At 40.6% G+C, this 16,477-nt stretch overlaps 1 protein-coding gene across 1 annotated transcript in view; it reads left to right on the top strand.

The window, feature by feature from the left end:
• The window catches only part of FSTL1 (follistatin like 1), a 69,664-nt gene extending 53,621 nt beyond the window's left edge, over positions 1-16,043 (top strand). Inside the window, exons 7-11 of the mRNA XM_049785928.1 lie at positions 7,205-7,323; positions 9,048-9,160; positions 9,485-9,595; positions 12,117-12,193; positions 15,540-16,043. Of these exons, the coding sequence (XP_049641885.1) occupies positions 7,205-7,323; positions 9,048-9,160; positions 9,485-9,595; positions 12,117-12,193; positions 15,540-15,584 (465 nt within the window). The 3' untranslated portion in view covers positions 15,585-16,043. The remainder of the gene's footprint in view (positions 1-7,204; positions 7,324-9,047; positions 9,161-9,484; positions 9,596-12,116; positions 12,194-15,539) is intronic.
• Positions 16,044-16,477: the final 434 nt, after the last annotated feature.

Here is a 16,477-nt window from a genome sequence, read left to right on the forward strand (position 1 = left end):
CAGTGGATAAGAGTTCCTTTCTCTCCACATCCCCGCCAGCACTGATTGTTCTCATTCTTTGTGATGTGCACCAATCTCTGCGGTGTGAGGTGGTATCTCATCATTGTTTTGATTTGCATCTCCCTGATGATTAGTGACGAGGAGCATTTTTTCATGTGCCTTTTGGCCATTTGTATTTCTTTTTTATCAACGTATCTGTTCATTTCTTCTCCCCATTTTTTTTATGGGATTAGATGTTTTTTTTCTTGTAAAGTTCTGTCAGTTCCCTGTATATTTTGGATATTAGCCCTTATCTGAAGGGTGTTGGGTGAATAGTTTCTCCCACTCGGTGGGTGACTCTTGTATCCTGGGCACTATTTCTTTTGAGGTGCAGAAGCTTCTCAGTTTAATGTATTCCCATCTGTTGATCTCTGCTTCCACTTGTTTGGAAAGTGCAGTTTCCTCCTTGAAGATGCCTTTAGTCTCAATGTCATGGAACGTTTTACCGATGTATTGTTCTATATACCTTATGGTATCAGGTCTGATATCAAGGTCTTTAATCTATTTGGACTTTACCTTTGTACATGATGTTAACTGGGGGTCTATGTTCACTTTTTTGCAAGTGGCTAACCAGTTTTGCCAGCACCACTTGTTGAAGAGATTTTCCCTGCTCCACTTAGGATTTCTTGCTCCTTTGTCAAAAATTAGGTAATTGTATGTCTGGGGAATGTTCTCTGAGAACTCAAGCCTATTCCACTGATGTGAGGGTCTGTCTTTTCCAATACCATGCTGTTTTGATAACTATTGCTTTGTAGTACAGTTTAAAGTTGGGGAAAGTAATGCCTCCCATTTTCCTTTTCCCTAGGAGTGCTTTAGCTATTTGAGAGTGTTTATTGTTCCAGATGAACTTCATAAGTGTTCGATTCACTTCTTTGAAGAATGTCATGGGTATTCTTAAGGGGATCGCATTAAATCTGTATAATACTTTGGGGAGTATTGCCATTTTAATGATGTTAATCCTGCCAATCCATGAGCATGGTATGTGTTTCCATTTCTGTGTGTCCTCTCTTATTTCTTGGAGCAGGGCTTTATAGTTTTCTTTGTATAGGTACTTCACATCTTTGGTCAAGTTGACTCCAAGATATTTGAGTTTGTGTGGCACTATTGTGAATGGGATTGCCTTCCTGACTTACATCTCTTCCCTATCATTATTGGTGTATAAAAAGGCCATTGATTTCTGTAGGTTGATTTTGTAGCCTGCCACCTTGCTATATGAATCTATTGTTTCTAGAAGATTTTTGGTAGAGTCTTTAGGGTTTTCTAAGTAGAGTATCATGTCGTCTGCAAACAATGAGAGCTTGACTTCTTCCTTTCCTATCTGGATTCCCTTGATATTTTTTTTCTTGCCTGATCGCTATAGCAAGAACTTCCAGTACTATGTTGAAGAGGAGTGGTGAGAGCGGACAGCCTTGTCTTGTACCAGAATTTAGAGGAAAGGCTTTTAGTTTTTCTCCATTGAGGATAATATTTGCCATTGGCTTGTGGTAGATGGCTTCAAATAGATTGAGAAAGGTTCCTTCCATTCCCATCTTGCTGAGAGTTTTGATCAAGAATGGGTGTTGGACCTTATCAAATGCTTTCTCTGTGTCTATTGATATGATCATGTGATCTTTATTTTTCTTCTTGTTGATGTTGTGTATGATGTTGATAGATTTATGGATGTTAAACCATCCTTGTATTCCTGGGATGAAACGTACTTGGCCGTAGTGTATGATCTTCTTGATGATGCATTGGACCCTATTTGCCAGGATTTTGTTGAAGATCTTTGCATCAGCATTCATCAGGGATATTGGTCTGTAATTTTCTTTTTTGGCAGCATCTCTGCCTGGTTTTGGTATCAAGGTGATGTTGGCTTCATAAAAGTTGTTTGGGAGTGTTCCCGTTTTTTCAATTTCATGGAAGAGCTTGGCTAGGATTGGTAGTAGCTCCTCTTGAAAGATTTGAAAAAATTAATTAGGAAATCCATCTGGGCCTGGGATTTTCTTTTGGGGCAGATATTTGATTACAGTTTCAATTTCCTCAGTAGTGATGGGGGTGTTTAGATATGCTACATCCTCCTTACTTAAATGTGGAAGGTTATAAGTGTCCAAGAATTTTTCCATTTCTTCTAGGTTCTCATGTTTAGTAGCATAAAATTTCTCAAAGTAGTCTCTGATTACTCTTTGGATCTCTGCAATATCTATCGTAATCTCCCCCTTTTCTTTTTTTTTTTTTTTTTTTTTTTTTTTTTTGGTTTTTGGGTCACACCCGGCGATGCTTAGGGGTTACTCCTGGCTGTCTGCTCAGAAATAGCTCCTGGCAGGCACAGGGGACCATATGGGACACTGGGATTCGAACCAACCACCTTTGGTGGTGGCTTGCAAGGCAAACGCCACTGTGCTATCTCTCCGCCCCCCCCCCCTTTTCATTTCTTTTTTTTTTTTTTTTTTTTTGGTTTTGGTTTTGGGTCACACCCGGCTGCGCTCAGGGGTTACTCCTGGCTGTCTGCTCAGAAATAGCTCCTGGCAGGCACGGGGGACCATATGGGACACCGGGATTCGAACCAACCACCTTTGGTCCTGGATCGGCTGCTTGCAAGGCAAACATCTCTGTGCTATCTCTCCGGGCCCACCCCTTTTCATTTCTAATGAGGGTTATCAGATCTCTCTTTCTTTGTGTTTTGCCAATGGTCTATCAATCTTGTTTATTTTTTCAAAAAACCAACTTCTGCTTTCATTGATCTTTCAGATTGTTTTTTGGTTTTCCACTTCATTGAGTTCTGCTATCAGCTTTGTTATTTCCTCTGTCTCCCTATTTTTGGTTCCTTTTGTTGGTCATTTTCTAATTTTTTTGAGCTGTGTCATTAAGTTATTCAGGTATGCCCCTTCTTCCTTCCTGATGTGTGCTTGTAGAGCTATAAATTTTCCTCTCAGGACCACTTTTGCTGTGTCCCATAGATTCTGGCAGTTTGTGGATGGTGTTTACCTGCGAGGTTTCCCCATTGTCACGCTTGTAGTGTGGTTTTTCCTGTGTGTTGTGGTGGGGTTCATTGGTTAGAAAGAGTGCGCAGCCGGGAAACGAAGCGGCCGAGCTCTTCTGCTGCCTCTAGTTGACAGTCCTCAGAGTGAACAAAGTCACAGCAGAGCGGAGCCTCCACAGGCCAGAGACCTCAGCTTATTGGACAGCGACCCCCACAGCCAGAATGTACTTACTGGACAGTTTCAAAATGCAGTTTTTTGGGGGTGCGCTCCCTAGGCCTCTGCGGAAATCTTCAGGGATTCAGAAACACAGGCAGATAGGCGCAGAGGAAATTTCCCTTGAAGTCCTCAGAGTGCATAGAGTGATCTTTAAGCACCATAGCCAGGAGTAAGTCCTGAGAGCAGCTGAGTGTGACCCAAATATCGCCCCCAAAAAGAAAAAAAGCCCACATTTGTAAAATATATATGATGGCATCACATGCAGAGATAAAATACCACACATAGAAGCACATGAGCTTGTGTACACGCGTGTGCGCACATGCACACACAAAACCACATATAGAGATATACATGCCCCATATTAGGCAGAGCACTGATAGCACTTTATATTCGGACACATATCCAGGTAGAGTTTCTGTTATGCTCCTTTCCAGGCACAAATGATATCATGTGCCTCCTGATGTTTCTGATCTAAGCATTGCAGACTCAGTGTAACTCTGGATAATGAAGGTGCTCAACACGAACCATTCGACCTGTTATTGAGAATTCCAGAAAGAGCAGGCAAAATACAGTAAAGTGGATTAAAATACAGACGTATTGATCATTTACAACTTCTTGAGTTACTGTCTTTAAATGTGTTTAGTCTCTTTTTTGTTTGTTTCTTTTGGAGATGCATACCTGGCTGTGCTTGTACCTTATTCCTGGCTCTACACTCAGAGATCAGTCTAGGAAGGCTCAAGGGACCATTTTGGTGTACTGAGAATTGAATTTGGGTCAGCCATGTATAAGGCAAATGCCTTCCCCATCTTTCCAGCCCCCAAAAGAGAAGTTTTGCTCTCCATTTGTATTCAAGTAATTTTCATTTATAACATAGCACTTGTTTCAGCCTTATAGTTGTACATCTGTTGTGGAATACATTTATGTTTTTTACTGGTAGTCTAACTATACCCATCATCATTCTGTTGATACCTTTCACAGAATTTATCCACCTCCTTCCCTCTTTTTGTTCTTGGAATCTTAAAATTGGTGTGGTTTGATCTTGTTCACTTATTGGTTTGTTCTTAGCATGGGGGCCACACACCAACAGTGCTCAGGGCTTACTTCTGTATTTGTGCTCATTGATCATTCCTAGTAAGACTTGTATGTGACAGGGATCATATGTAGTGCCAGGGATTGAACTGAGGTAAACCATATGCAAGATAAGTGTCTTAATTACTGTGCTCTCTCTCCAGGCCCTAGTTATTCTTTGTTGTTGTTGTTGTTGTTGTTGTTTGGGGACACACCCAGCAACATTCAGATTTTATTCCTGTCTCTATGCTCAGAAATCGCTCCTGGCAGGCTCTGGGACCATATGGGATACCAAGAATCAAACCCAGGTCAGCTGCATTCAAGACAAACGCTCTACCGTTCTGCTATCACTCCAGCCCCTAGTTTTTCCTTTTGTTCCATTTCCTTTTAAGAACAAAGAGAAGAGTTAGGGGTACACTTAACTGTGCTCAAGGCTAAACTGGCTCTGTGCTCAGGAGTCACTCTTGGCAAGCTCAGGGGACCATATGACATACCAGGAACAAACCCAGGTTGGTTTCTTACCATGCAATCACTCTATCTGCTGTACTAGATGGTCCTTTGTTTTGGTTTTTTGATCTTTCACATTACTATCTACTTTGAGATGATGAGATTCCCATGCAGTGCACTCATTAAAGAGGAGACTCTAGCACAAGCAAATAGCCTCTTGGTGAAAGCCTTATCTCTCAGAGAAACTGTGAACCAGTGACTTAACCTGCCTCTTCAGCCTGCATTCCACTTCACTGAAAAGCAAGTCTAATCAAAATATGAAACATGGAAACAAGTAAGATCAAAATCTGACTCTCAGCTCAACTAATGATTTAGCCATGCTGAAATTATCATAAAGAGAGGAGAAGACCTAGAGAGAATGAGCCAGGTCTTTGTCATACATGACCTGCACTCCTGTGGCAGACTTCTGGCAGCCAGAGCAGAAACTGAAGCAAACCTTCCTCTTTCCTGTGCCTGATATCACTCCCACAGCCCTGGCACCTGTACATGAGGTCACACCTGGCCTTCATCCCTATATTATATCCTATTATGTATTTCATAATACACCTTTGTGCCTTTTTACAATCTGTGGTAATATACGTGAAAAGAGTTGTTATGGTTGTTAGATCTATGAAATACAGGTCTGGGAAATACAAGTATTTTATAGAGTCCCTAATAACTGGCCACAGTTCTACAGCTGACAACAAACAGAGGCCAGGGACTTTCAGAGGTTCATAGTTCATGGTCAAAGGTCATGACAAATATAGACATTCCCCTGGCCACTTGCTCTCGGCTGTCTCTGGAGCATGTACAAAACCCATTTTGCTGTGAATTCACTACAGATATGACTGCAGAGGCCCAGTTGAGCCCTGATCAGCTAAAAGCTCATGTAGCCTGATTGTGCCCTCCCCATAATACAGACCCACAAAGCGTGAAGAGTTTTCACTCTGCACGGTCTTCTGAGAACTTTCTAAGCTATAGTTGCTAGGCTCTAGAGCTTGCTAAGGCTTCCTCCACGGTTCCACTGTCTCTCTCCTGGTACTTTAGCAGTTCTTGATGATGTCAAGTTTGTGAGGGTTTCTCTGATCGGATCTGTCCAGGACTTGCAACATTTGCTCTCAGGAAAATTCTACTCTTTGTGCTCAGGATAACACCTGGCTAACCTTTTTCTTCATTCATTATGAAAGCCTAAAACGGTGATCATTGATCATTAAGGAACTTTTCTCAGGGTAAATCTATAGTTCTAGAAAGCATCTGGATGATTTTAGATAGAACTAGAATGTTAATAACACATTGGTACTAAGCAAAGGCCTACACTGTAGTTTTACATGTACACATCATTCTACATGCTTTGAACAATTGACATAAACATGGGACATTCATGCAAGGAGAGAAAAGGGATGTATCTTTACCTTCTCCCCATAAATCTGGAGAGATTTTTCCCTCAAGAATCCCTCACATCCCTAGAGAACTTCCTTGAAAATAGCACAAGGTTATTGATTCTTTTTTGAGACAGCAGGATGAGACACCTTTAAAATAAGAAATTTGTAAAAGCATATATTATTATTTGGGAAAGTATCTGTATCCAGGGATCACTCCTGAGCTCAAAGGATCATATTTAAGCACTAGTCAGGATAGCCATCTGTAAGGCAAGTGTCTTAAATCCTGTACTATCTCTCTAGCCCTAGGAAAAATATCTGTATCTTGGAATTTTATTAAAACTTTTGAAACCAAACCCACAGGCTTTTTGAATGATTCAAAATGGTTCAGATCTCAATTCAATATCTTGCCCAAGCACTGAACAACCCATGCCCTCTCTTGAACTTTCAAGGCAGAGGGGTGAATGGAGAGTGCTGTGTGCTCCCTCTGTCTGCAGGTTATTCATTGCCTTTGACTTCTCACTAGAGCAATTACTTAGGGTAGTGTTATAACAGTTAAAGGTGATAGCAGGCCAGAAGCTGGGAACAAGCAGTAAGAAAGATTCCTATGATTCCCAGATCTGAGGAAGCTTGCTTAAGTCCTCCTCAGTATCAAATCTCCACATCTGAATCTGATTACAGTGCAAAGACTTCCTGTTCAGTAGAGTTGAAGGCCATGGGCTGGTGATGCTCTAAAACCAAAGGTAAAACCTAAGATGGCAGTCAACATGCCGATGTCAGGAATGGTCATCCCAGCTTCTTACTCAGTACAGTGCAGGGCTGTGTCTCCTTCTGACCATGGTCTGGGTTTGAAAGGCCTGCTGTCCTCCCTTTCATAGACTCATCTTAGGTGCCACCTACCCACTGGCACTCCAGGGCTTTGGTCACTTTTTGAGGTGTCGTCGGAATGTGTCCAAGAACAAAGTAAACTGGAGATGGGCCAAATCTACAGTGCAGCAGTGAAGGTACGAGGGTTTTACAAACTATTCTTGAAAGATGTCTTCATCTTTTTTCTAGAACTTTGATAATGGTGACTCTCGCCTGGACTCTGCTGAATTTCTGAAGTTTGTGGAGCAGAATGAAACTGCCATCAACATCAGCACATATGCAGACCAGGAGAACAACAAGCTGCTGAGGTGAGTGGACTGACTAGTTAGGGTAGTGAGGTACATGAGAAGAAGGCTAGATGGGTGGATGATTGAACTCTTTCTACCTGAAGAGGAGACACCAGTGCCAGAGTAAAGTAGAAAGCAGAAGCAGGGACTCTGGGCTGGGATGTTTGCTTTGCAAGCCTGGGTTTATTCTCTGAACTTTGCTAAGAGTAATCCCTGAGCATGTTGTGTGTGGCCCAGGAACCAAAATAGGAAAAAAGTAGAATAGGAATTCTGTCCCTCTCTAGTCTGTGGACATTATGAGCTTGTATCTTGAGTACCATTGATATCGAATCAAATAGTTATTGTTTTGAGCCAGAAATTTCAAAAATGTTATTTCAAACTAAATTACCAAGGTCATAATTAATGCAAAGGTGTTTCTGAGTTTTGGTCATTTTTAATGGTAATTTGTAATCTAATGTAATTAAAGTATAATTTAACTTTTGATCTGAAATAGCTTAAATTCTTATTTTTAAAATAATAGTGCTCTTTTATTTGGAGAGTTCTAATAATCATAAATATGAAAATCTCTCCTTGTCTCTCAGTATTAGTTCAGAGTAAATATTTAAAAATAAAAACAAACAGCAAAAATTATCCCGGACTGCAGAGAGAGTTCACTGAGCTGGAGCACAGCCATTATCTACAAGAAATTTGATAGTCATGGTCCCTGAAATACTGTCAGTAGTGACCCCTAAGCACAGAATAGAAATACCCCTGCATTGTTGTGCCCCTAAAAACAAAACAAAACAAAAAAAAAAAACTTTCTAAGAGAATTCTACTGTGGTAAAACTTAAAAATAGGCAATTGCACCTTCTTTTGTTCAAAAGAAATACATATAAAGCATGAAACTCAAATTCTAGAAGTCGTCTTAATAGTCCACAGATTTAAAATATAATCTTTCCAAATTCTTCATATTCTGATAGAAACTAGATACTATTTTACAAGTTCAAAGTTTGTGCTTCATTACATTGCCAGGGAACAAGAACATTTTGTCCTTTATTTACAGATGAGAAAACAGACTTAAAAATGTTGAATAACTAACTTCAGGCTATTTCAGTAGAAAATTACTGAGCCAAGGTTGAAATCTAGGCCAAGCAGGAGAGTGAGGTAGCTTACACTGAAACTTTAGGGTAGTTAAGTTTCAGCAATGGTGAAGATGCTGACTTGAGCTCCAGGCTGTTTTCACATCTCATCTTTCATCTGTTTCTCTCTTTCCTATTTTGCTTTTCTATTCGTTTGATTTGACACATACATTAGCAATTGCTAATGCAAAGTGAAAACCTTTGTTAAAGTGCACAACCTCAGCCAGGAATCGTTAGTGCCCCTGAAAGGAACATTTAAACAGCTTGAGTGATTTGACATCTGGTATCACAAGCATAAATTTGTGTTGAGAGTCAGGATTGGTGATGGTTTCAGGAGGCCTGGATAGAAGTTTCTTTTAACCATGAAGAGACCCAAAGTGGATATTGTTTGATTGGTTGGCAGTTATTTCAAGTCTTTATGCTCAGGGAGGCAACTCCTAATTCTGTGCTAAGAGGTCCATCTCGGTGGAATTTGGGGGTGGGGATGGAGATCAAATACAGGTCTTGCTAGTGAAGTTTGTTCTCTCTACAATGTTGTCCCAGGAATTTGTGATGGTAATACTACAGACTTCCTTTGGGAGTGAAGCTATGTTCTTGCTGACTTATTTCTCTTGGGTCTTGTTTTAGAGGACTGTGTGTCGATGCTCTCATTGAATTTTCTGATGAAAATGCTGACTGGAAACTCAGCTTCCAAGAGTTCCTCAAGTGTCTCAACCCAGCCTACAACCCTCCAGAGAAGAGTACGTTTAATTTAAGAAATAAGCAATAGTGCAGCGGTAGGGCGATGGCCTTTCATGTGACTGATCCAGGATAGACCTTGGTTTCATCCCCGGTATCCCATATGGTACCCCAAGCAAGGAGTGATTTCTGAGTGCATAGCCAAGAGTAACCCCTGAGCGTCACCGGGTGTGGTCCAAAAAACAAACAAAAAAAGGAATTATAGGGAATATCGAGAGGACCAGGATAGAGAGGATTTGTCTTCAGGAAAAAGGAGAGGATGCACAGATTATGACTGTTTCCACAAACACAACTAAACTGTTATTCCTTATTTCTAATATCAATAGAATGTGCCCTGGAGGATGAAACATATGCAGATGGTGCCGAGACTGAAGTAGACTGTAACCGCTGCGTCTGTGCCTGTGGAAATTGGGTCTGCACAGCCATGACCTGTGATGGTAAGCTGAGTCTTGGGCATGAGGAAATAGTGGGGAGAAAACATGCTTAGTGAAACCACCAGGAGAGAAGTTTTAGGAGGGAGAAATTAGGGTTAAAAGTTTAGTACCTGGAAGCATCTAACACTTGGATTTCAGTGGCATTCCCAGTGGATAGCATTAAAAGCAAAAAAATTCATCAAAGATGCCTTGTGTTCCAAAGTAACTCAAAAGATTTGGATCAAAATATTCAAGACCTAAGATCAGATGTTACTATATAATTTGAATAGAAATGATAATAATGAATGCAGACATCCAGTAAGAACGATGTGCCATGCATCCTTCTACACCCTTACTCTACTTCCTTCTTTCTACAGTTTAGAAAATTCTATACATAAACAATTCAGCTGTCTATAAGACTAAAGAACTCATTCTTGCCGTCTATACCCAGCAAAAGCAGAACTATCCAGGGGCTAGAAAGACATTTTAGCTGGCAAGATGTTTGCCATGCCACTCACCCAGTTTAATCTCTAGTATAACAGATGATGCCCTGAGTACTACCAGGCATGGCCCAAAAAGCAGGAAATATTTGTAGATTTTCTTTGGATTAATATGTACTAATAGAGTTAAATTAACATTAAAAAAAAAGCTGTGATAATAGAGAATGGGCCAGGGAAAGTGGGGAGGATACATATGTCAGGTGAAGTTTAGGGATGAAGGTTGGAGACAGTGGAAAAATCATAACCATGTTTATTGGAACCTATAAAATTCCATTAGAGCCCAAAACTACAATGTTACCAAAGATCAAGAGACTCTAACACTGGTGGCACTACAGTATTTGGGCCAGACCAGTGGGCCATATCATGGTTAACTTACTCCTTACTCTGTGTTCAGGAATTGATCCTAGAAATGCTTGGGGAACCATATGTAGTGATAGGAATCAACTTGGGGTGGATCACATACAAGGCAAGTATCTTAATATCTGTATTATCTTTCTAGTTCAAGAAGGAATTGAATGAAAACTGAGTACTAGTTACAAGGCATCTTGGAGATGAGACAGGTTTCTTGCTAGGTCTACAGTGGAAGGTGCCCATGAGTTTGGAAGGAAAGTTCTATTGATAGGCTCTAAGACCTGAATTTATACCAAATGGAATGAACAGAATGGTATCTTAAAGTCAGCTGAAACAAGCTAATTTTGAGATGAGAGTCAAGCTCACCTAGGAGTCAGAGATCAGAGACCTAAGAAGAGATTTAAGACAGGAAACCAACAATACAGATAGATTTCAGTGCTACTGAGGGGATCATAGTCTCCCAATGCCCAAGTGTCTTCTTAATGAAGGAAGGCAAGAAGCAAACCTACCTTCAGAGACAAATGGAAGAGAGAAAAAAACCTATTCTGATCAGCAAAAGGTTAAGACTAAACCAGTTAGTAGTTAGTCACAGTTGCCAGGTCAAGTATTCTATAACTACTGAAACCAAAAGAGAACATTGAAAAAACAGAAGCAGAGCCTTCTTCAACAGGGAAGCTCCTCTATTCTTCCTCAACCTCTTACAGTGGTTCTCCAAGCATAATTGATCCATTGAGACTTGGAAAGATAGCTGTTCATTTCTGAGGCTCATCAAGTTGGTTTGTAGAACTGTAGACATGATCATCTGAATGATCAGCCTCATTTTCATAATTTCCATTTCCAGGACATTACAACCTTGTAAAGCTCATTCTCCCTATGTGGATGACCTAGGTTAAAATCCTGTGTGGGTACAAAGAGGAATCTAAATGGTACCATAGGGATCTGATCACATCTCAGGGTATGAACCATAAATCTAAAAGGACATTGTAGAGGTTACATTCCCTTCGAAGGCATTTTCAGATCAGTCTGTTCTTTAAAAATCCCAATTGGAACAAGGCAAGCGCCCTATCCTCTGGACTGTTTCTCTAGCACTGTTTTTTTAATCGCTGCTCAAATTCAAAAGCCATTACTAGATGCAATGGTTATCAACTCTGGCTACATATTAGAATCACCTATAGAGAGCATATTAACCCTGGTGTTAAGCCTCACCTTATGGCACTTAAACCCAAAGCTCTAAAAATGGAGTCTAAGCAATCATGTTTTGAAATTTGCTCTAGGATAGTAGTAAATGGTTGAGAATCACTGTTCCAGGAAAACTTCCTGATCAGGATTTAGATTTGCTCTATAGATTTTTGCTGCAGGGTAAGTTCCTGGCCTGAATGTTCTGGAGCAATTGAAGGAGATAGTAGGATCAATGTCCAGAGGCCTGGAGCAAATAGGAAGGACACTTGCCTTCAGCATGGCCAGCCAGGTTTAATCTCCAGCATCCCAGAAGGTCCCCTGAGCCCTGCTGGAATAAGCTGTGAGCATTGCTGGTGGTGGCCCAACAACTAAAATAAATAGAAAGAGAAAGAGATAGGAAAATTATGGTGTTTGGAATGCGTTGTTGTAGTGATATTTTTTAAAAGCAGGTATTGGTGAAACCTTGACTGGTTTTCTTAAGTCACCACTGTGTTGAACCTTGGTTCTTCTTACAGGAAAGAATCAGAAGGGGGGGCAGATGCTGACAGAGGAGGAGAAGACCAGGTACATCAAGGAATCCCAAAAGCACCAGGTGAGTTGTAGCCTCTGTGCTAGTCCTGATACTGCTCCATCCACCTTCTAAACTTACATTGTTCCTATTGCCCCCAGAGATCCATAGGACTCACTATCCAGTATAATAGGGTCTGCATGATACACTAGTCAATTTAGTATAGTATACCTAATAGTAAAATATACTTTTGATACTGTTTTCCTGGAGTCCTTGGAGGCCAGCATGTACAATTTGGTAAATTCGTAATCATCAGTCAGATCGTAGTTTGCAAATGAGTTAAAAGTGGTTTGCACATGAGTATGAACTAATGAAGTGTTACTCTTCCCTGACTCCATTCTTGCCCACACACAGACTGGTAGATAGTTGGCTATCAGAGAGTGTGCAACTAGTAGTCAAAAGGTTTTAGTTGGGCCAGAGCAATAGCACTGTGGTAGGGCATTTGCCTTGCACTCAGCCAGTCTCGGCTGGACTCAGTTCAATTCTCGGCATCCCATATAGTCCCCAGAGCCTTCCAGGAGCGATTTCTGAGTGCAGAGTCAGGAGTTGTTTGTAGTTAGTTTTCACAGGTAGTCAAGTTGAAGTTTCAGGAGAAATCCAACTTGACTACCTGTGAAATCATTTCTGTGCCATTACCCTGCTACCTATAGACCCGCCGGCCTTAGGGGTTGCAGCCAAGCCAAGAGAGGCCTCAACACAAGGACTTTATAATTAATAATTCATACTACACTCGTGAAGGGGGGTGCTTCTTTTTTTATTTATATAACTGAAAACCAACTACAAACATCTTTGTAATCACAATTCATAAAGATATGAGGGAAAGAAAAGAATTGTCAGGTGGAACTACTAAAATTTTGAGGTGAAGTATTTGACTTGAATATAAAGATTATTAACATGAATTATATCTGCTCAAAATTAATTGATAGTTCTTTATTATATGTATTTGTCATTCATTGCATTTTTTTAAGCAAAAGCAGAATCTCCGCATCTTTTGTTTCTATATGTTTTAGCAGGCTTAAACCTTCAGGTGGGTATAAATCAGGAATGACAACAAGAATAGAGATTCTTTTCATCTAAAATGGAGAAATGATCAGCATAGACAATGGGAGATCAGTTACAATAGTTCATTTTTGGTAAGCATCTCAGGTTTAGCTTCATTTTCGCAGATGCAGACACTCAGGTTTGCTTGCCTGTCGATCTCAGAAATGTCAGAAAGGAAGTTAAGTGGGAAGTGAAGGGGTGCATTGCAGTAAAAAGTGTACACTGATTTCTTAGCAACAAGTGAAGCTTAGTCCTGTGGGGAATATAGGGAACAGACTTTCCATGCAGTTAAGAAAGGGAACTGAGGTATTCTGACCTCGAATTCAAAACATTCATTCACTGAGGGCTGCCACCATGAATCATGAGTTTCCTGCCATCTGTGAACAGAGTGAATTCCAGCACAGAGAAAGCACTTGGGAAACTATAGCTGCTTGCACTAAGGAGCTACGCCAGAGTACCCAGAAATGTTAATGCTAGGGTTTCAGCTGCCATCCATTGGATTGCAGGCACCATTGTTGTTATTGTTTTCCTACTTAATATTATTTTATTAAGAACTAATTCACTTATCTTAAAACTCACTCCTTTAAAATAGCCTCAAGATTTTTAACACTCACCACAAGCTTATTTTAGAATATTTTTATTATTCCAAAAAGAAACCCCATTAGAAAATCTCAAAAGAAGGGCCGGAGAGATAGCATGGAGGTAAAGGCATTTGCCTTGCAAGCAGAAGGATGGCAGTTTGAATCTTGGCATCCCATATGGTCCCTGAGCCTGCCAGGAGCAATTTCTGAGTGTAGAGCCAGGAGTAACCCCTGAGCACTGCCGGGTGTGATCCAAGAACCAAAAAAGAAAACCATTAGAAATCACTCTAAATTCCCTTTTTCCCTAAGTCACTGGCAACCACTAATCTACTTTCTAATTCTATAGGCATCCAACAGCTATAACTATAAACTTTACAGTGTTCCCTGTGTGATTTCTTCTATTTAGTGTTTTCAAATTTTATCCTTGTCTCATAAGTTAGTGCTTCATTTGGGGGAATGGGACAGGGCGATTGGGTCACACCCAGCAGCGCTCAGGGGTTACTTCTGATTCTGTGCTCAGAAATCATTCCTAGCAGGCTCAGGGGACATATGAGATGACAGGAATTGAACCACCTTCTGTCCTTGGTTGGCCATGTGCAAAGCAAATGCCCTACTGCTGTGCTATCTCTCCAGCCCCAGCATCATTACTTTTTAAGGCAGAATCATTCTTTGTTATAACTAGTCATTCATCAGTTGATTAGTTAGGTTCTTTCTTTTTTTACTCAAATAAATAATGCTTCTGTGAACATCATACATATTGTTGTGTGGATATAAGTTCTCAAGTCTCTTGATTCTAATTCTGTCTTTCCCTTTGAGGAACTACCAAGTATTTTTTCCAGGTAGCTGAGCCATTTTATATTTATGCCAGCAGTGTTCCAATTTGCCAAACCCTTGCTAACATTTCTTATTGTCTGTTTTTTTTTTTAATTTTTAATTCTAGATTTTGTAGTGGGTGTGATGTTGCATTTCATGTTAGCTTTAACATGGATTTCTCTAATGACTCATGATTTTAAGTATTCTCTCCTGCTTATTAGCCATAAATGACAAAGTCTTTGGAGAAACATGCCACTTTTATAAGAGAAGGTGCTGGCCACACTTTGTGATTAAAGACATTAAGCACAGAAAGTTTCCTTAATATGACTATGGCCCCCCCTAAAAAACGTAGCACAGCCCTGACTCAAGCTCAGGAAATTGCCTCTTAGCACTCTCTAGACACAGATTCAGCTTCATATAGTAACTTCTCTGTTACTTTGAAAATGGAAGAATAATGTTTTATCTGTTTTCTGGAAGTTCAGATGGGGTCAGCTCTGACAGCAGACATGAACATGAGTAAGATGATTATTGTTCTCATGTTTTTTTACCATCCACAGAGGGAGATAGCTATTAAGCCTAACTAAAATCCACAGGAACATTTAGTGTTTTATAAATCTTTGTGGTTCTCAGGAGGCCTGGGGTTCCCATTTGGGACCAGTAATTCAATTCAAGAGACTGAGGATGCAGTGTTGCTTGGGCCCTGTGGTGCAAGAGATGCTTAGGTCACCCAGTGGAGCTAAGGCTACATTTGACAGTGCTCTGTGGCCTCCAGAGCCTAGTGATGCTTAGAGGTTCAGGTGACACCAGAAATCAAACCCAGGTCAGGAGCATCTAGGCATGTGCCCTTACCATGCTGGCTGCAAAAGTCTTAAGGACTATATAAAAGTTGATGAGATTTTTAATATCTTCATGACTCTTTTTCTTGTTTCTCAAAGGAAACAGCTGAAAAAGCCAAAAGGGTGAACACCAAAGAGATCTAATGAAGAGGCATCTGGGAACTGTCTGATCCTGGTACTTCCTCTTCCCTGCGCTGAGTCCAGTATCTGCAAATGTCTGCTACAATCGCCAAATCACCAGTATTTGCTTATATAGCAACAAGTTTTATTTTGTCTGTTTGTTTTGCAATAAAGGAAATGGGGTGACAGGTTAGGAGGGAGGAAGAATCATAGCCTTCATTTCTAGGACTGCTTTCATAGAGACAGTGAGAATGGTGCTGGAGGCTTTGGAAAGTAAGAAAACTGCATCAGAGTTGGGCAAGAAACAAACAGATCAAGACCTGAATCACTCTGTAGTCTGCCATGGCAATAAAAATGCTGTAGGAGTACAGGTAATGCCAGAGAGATTTTTACCAAGCTATTATTAGAGGAGGGGTTTGGCAAGGTTGACAAAGATGCACTCAGATTCCAGCCCGTTCTGTTGCCCTCAGTATAACAGCCTCAGACACCTGCTCTTCTCATGGCCCTAGCCATAGCCTCTAGATACACAGCCATTCTGCTAGTTACACAGAGCCACTCAAACCTAATGGGGTTTCTGAGAGACTGCACCCAAGTGGTACAGATATTAGTCTACTTGGAGCCCCATGGACACCCTACCAAAATTTTTTTAATACTTTTTACCAAAGGTGCTATTTTTCTGTAAAACATTTTTTGGGGCAGATTGGCTTCACTTTTCAGTTATTATCATTATATTATTGTTGTTATTGTTATTGTTGTTTTTAAAGTTTGGCTCGCTTGACTAGAAACTTATTTTTTAGTAGTCCTATCATTTCAAAGGTGGGAGAGTTTGGAGGTACTTCCTGATAGAGGAACCACTGTACCCTAGATTCCACCCACTCTGTCACACATTAAATGCAGCCAGAGCTTGCCCCCTGGCT

The sequence above is a fragment of the Suncus etruscus genome, chromosome 13 (genome assembly GCF_024139225.1).
Source record: "Suncus etruscus isolate mSunEtr1 chromosome 13, mSunEtr1.pri.cur, whole genome shotgun sequence".
Taxonomy (NCBI): Eukaryota; Metazoa; Chordata; class Mammalia; order Eulipotyphla; family Soricidae; genus Suncus; species Suncus etruscus.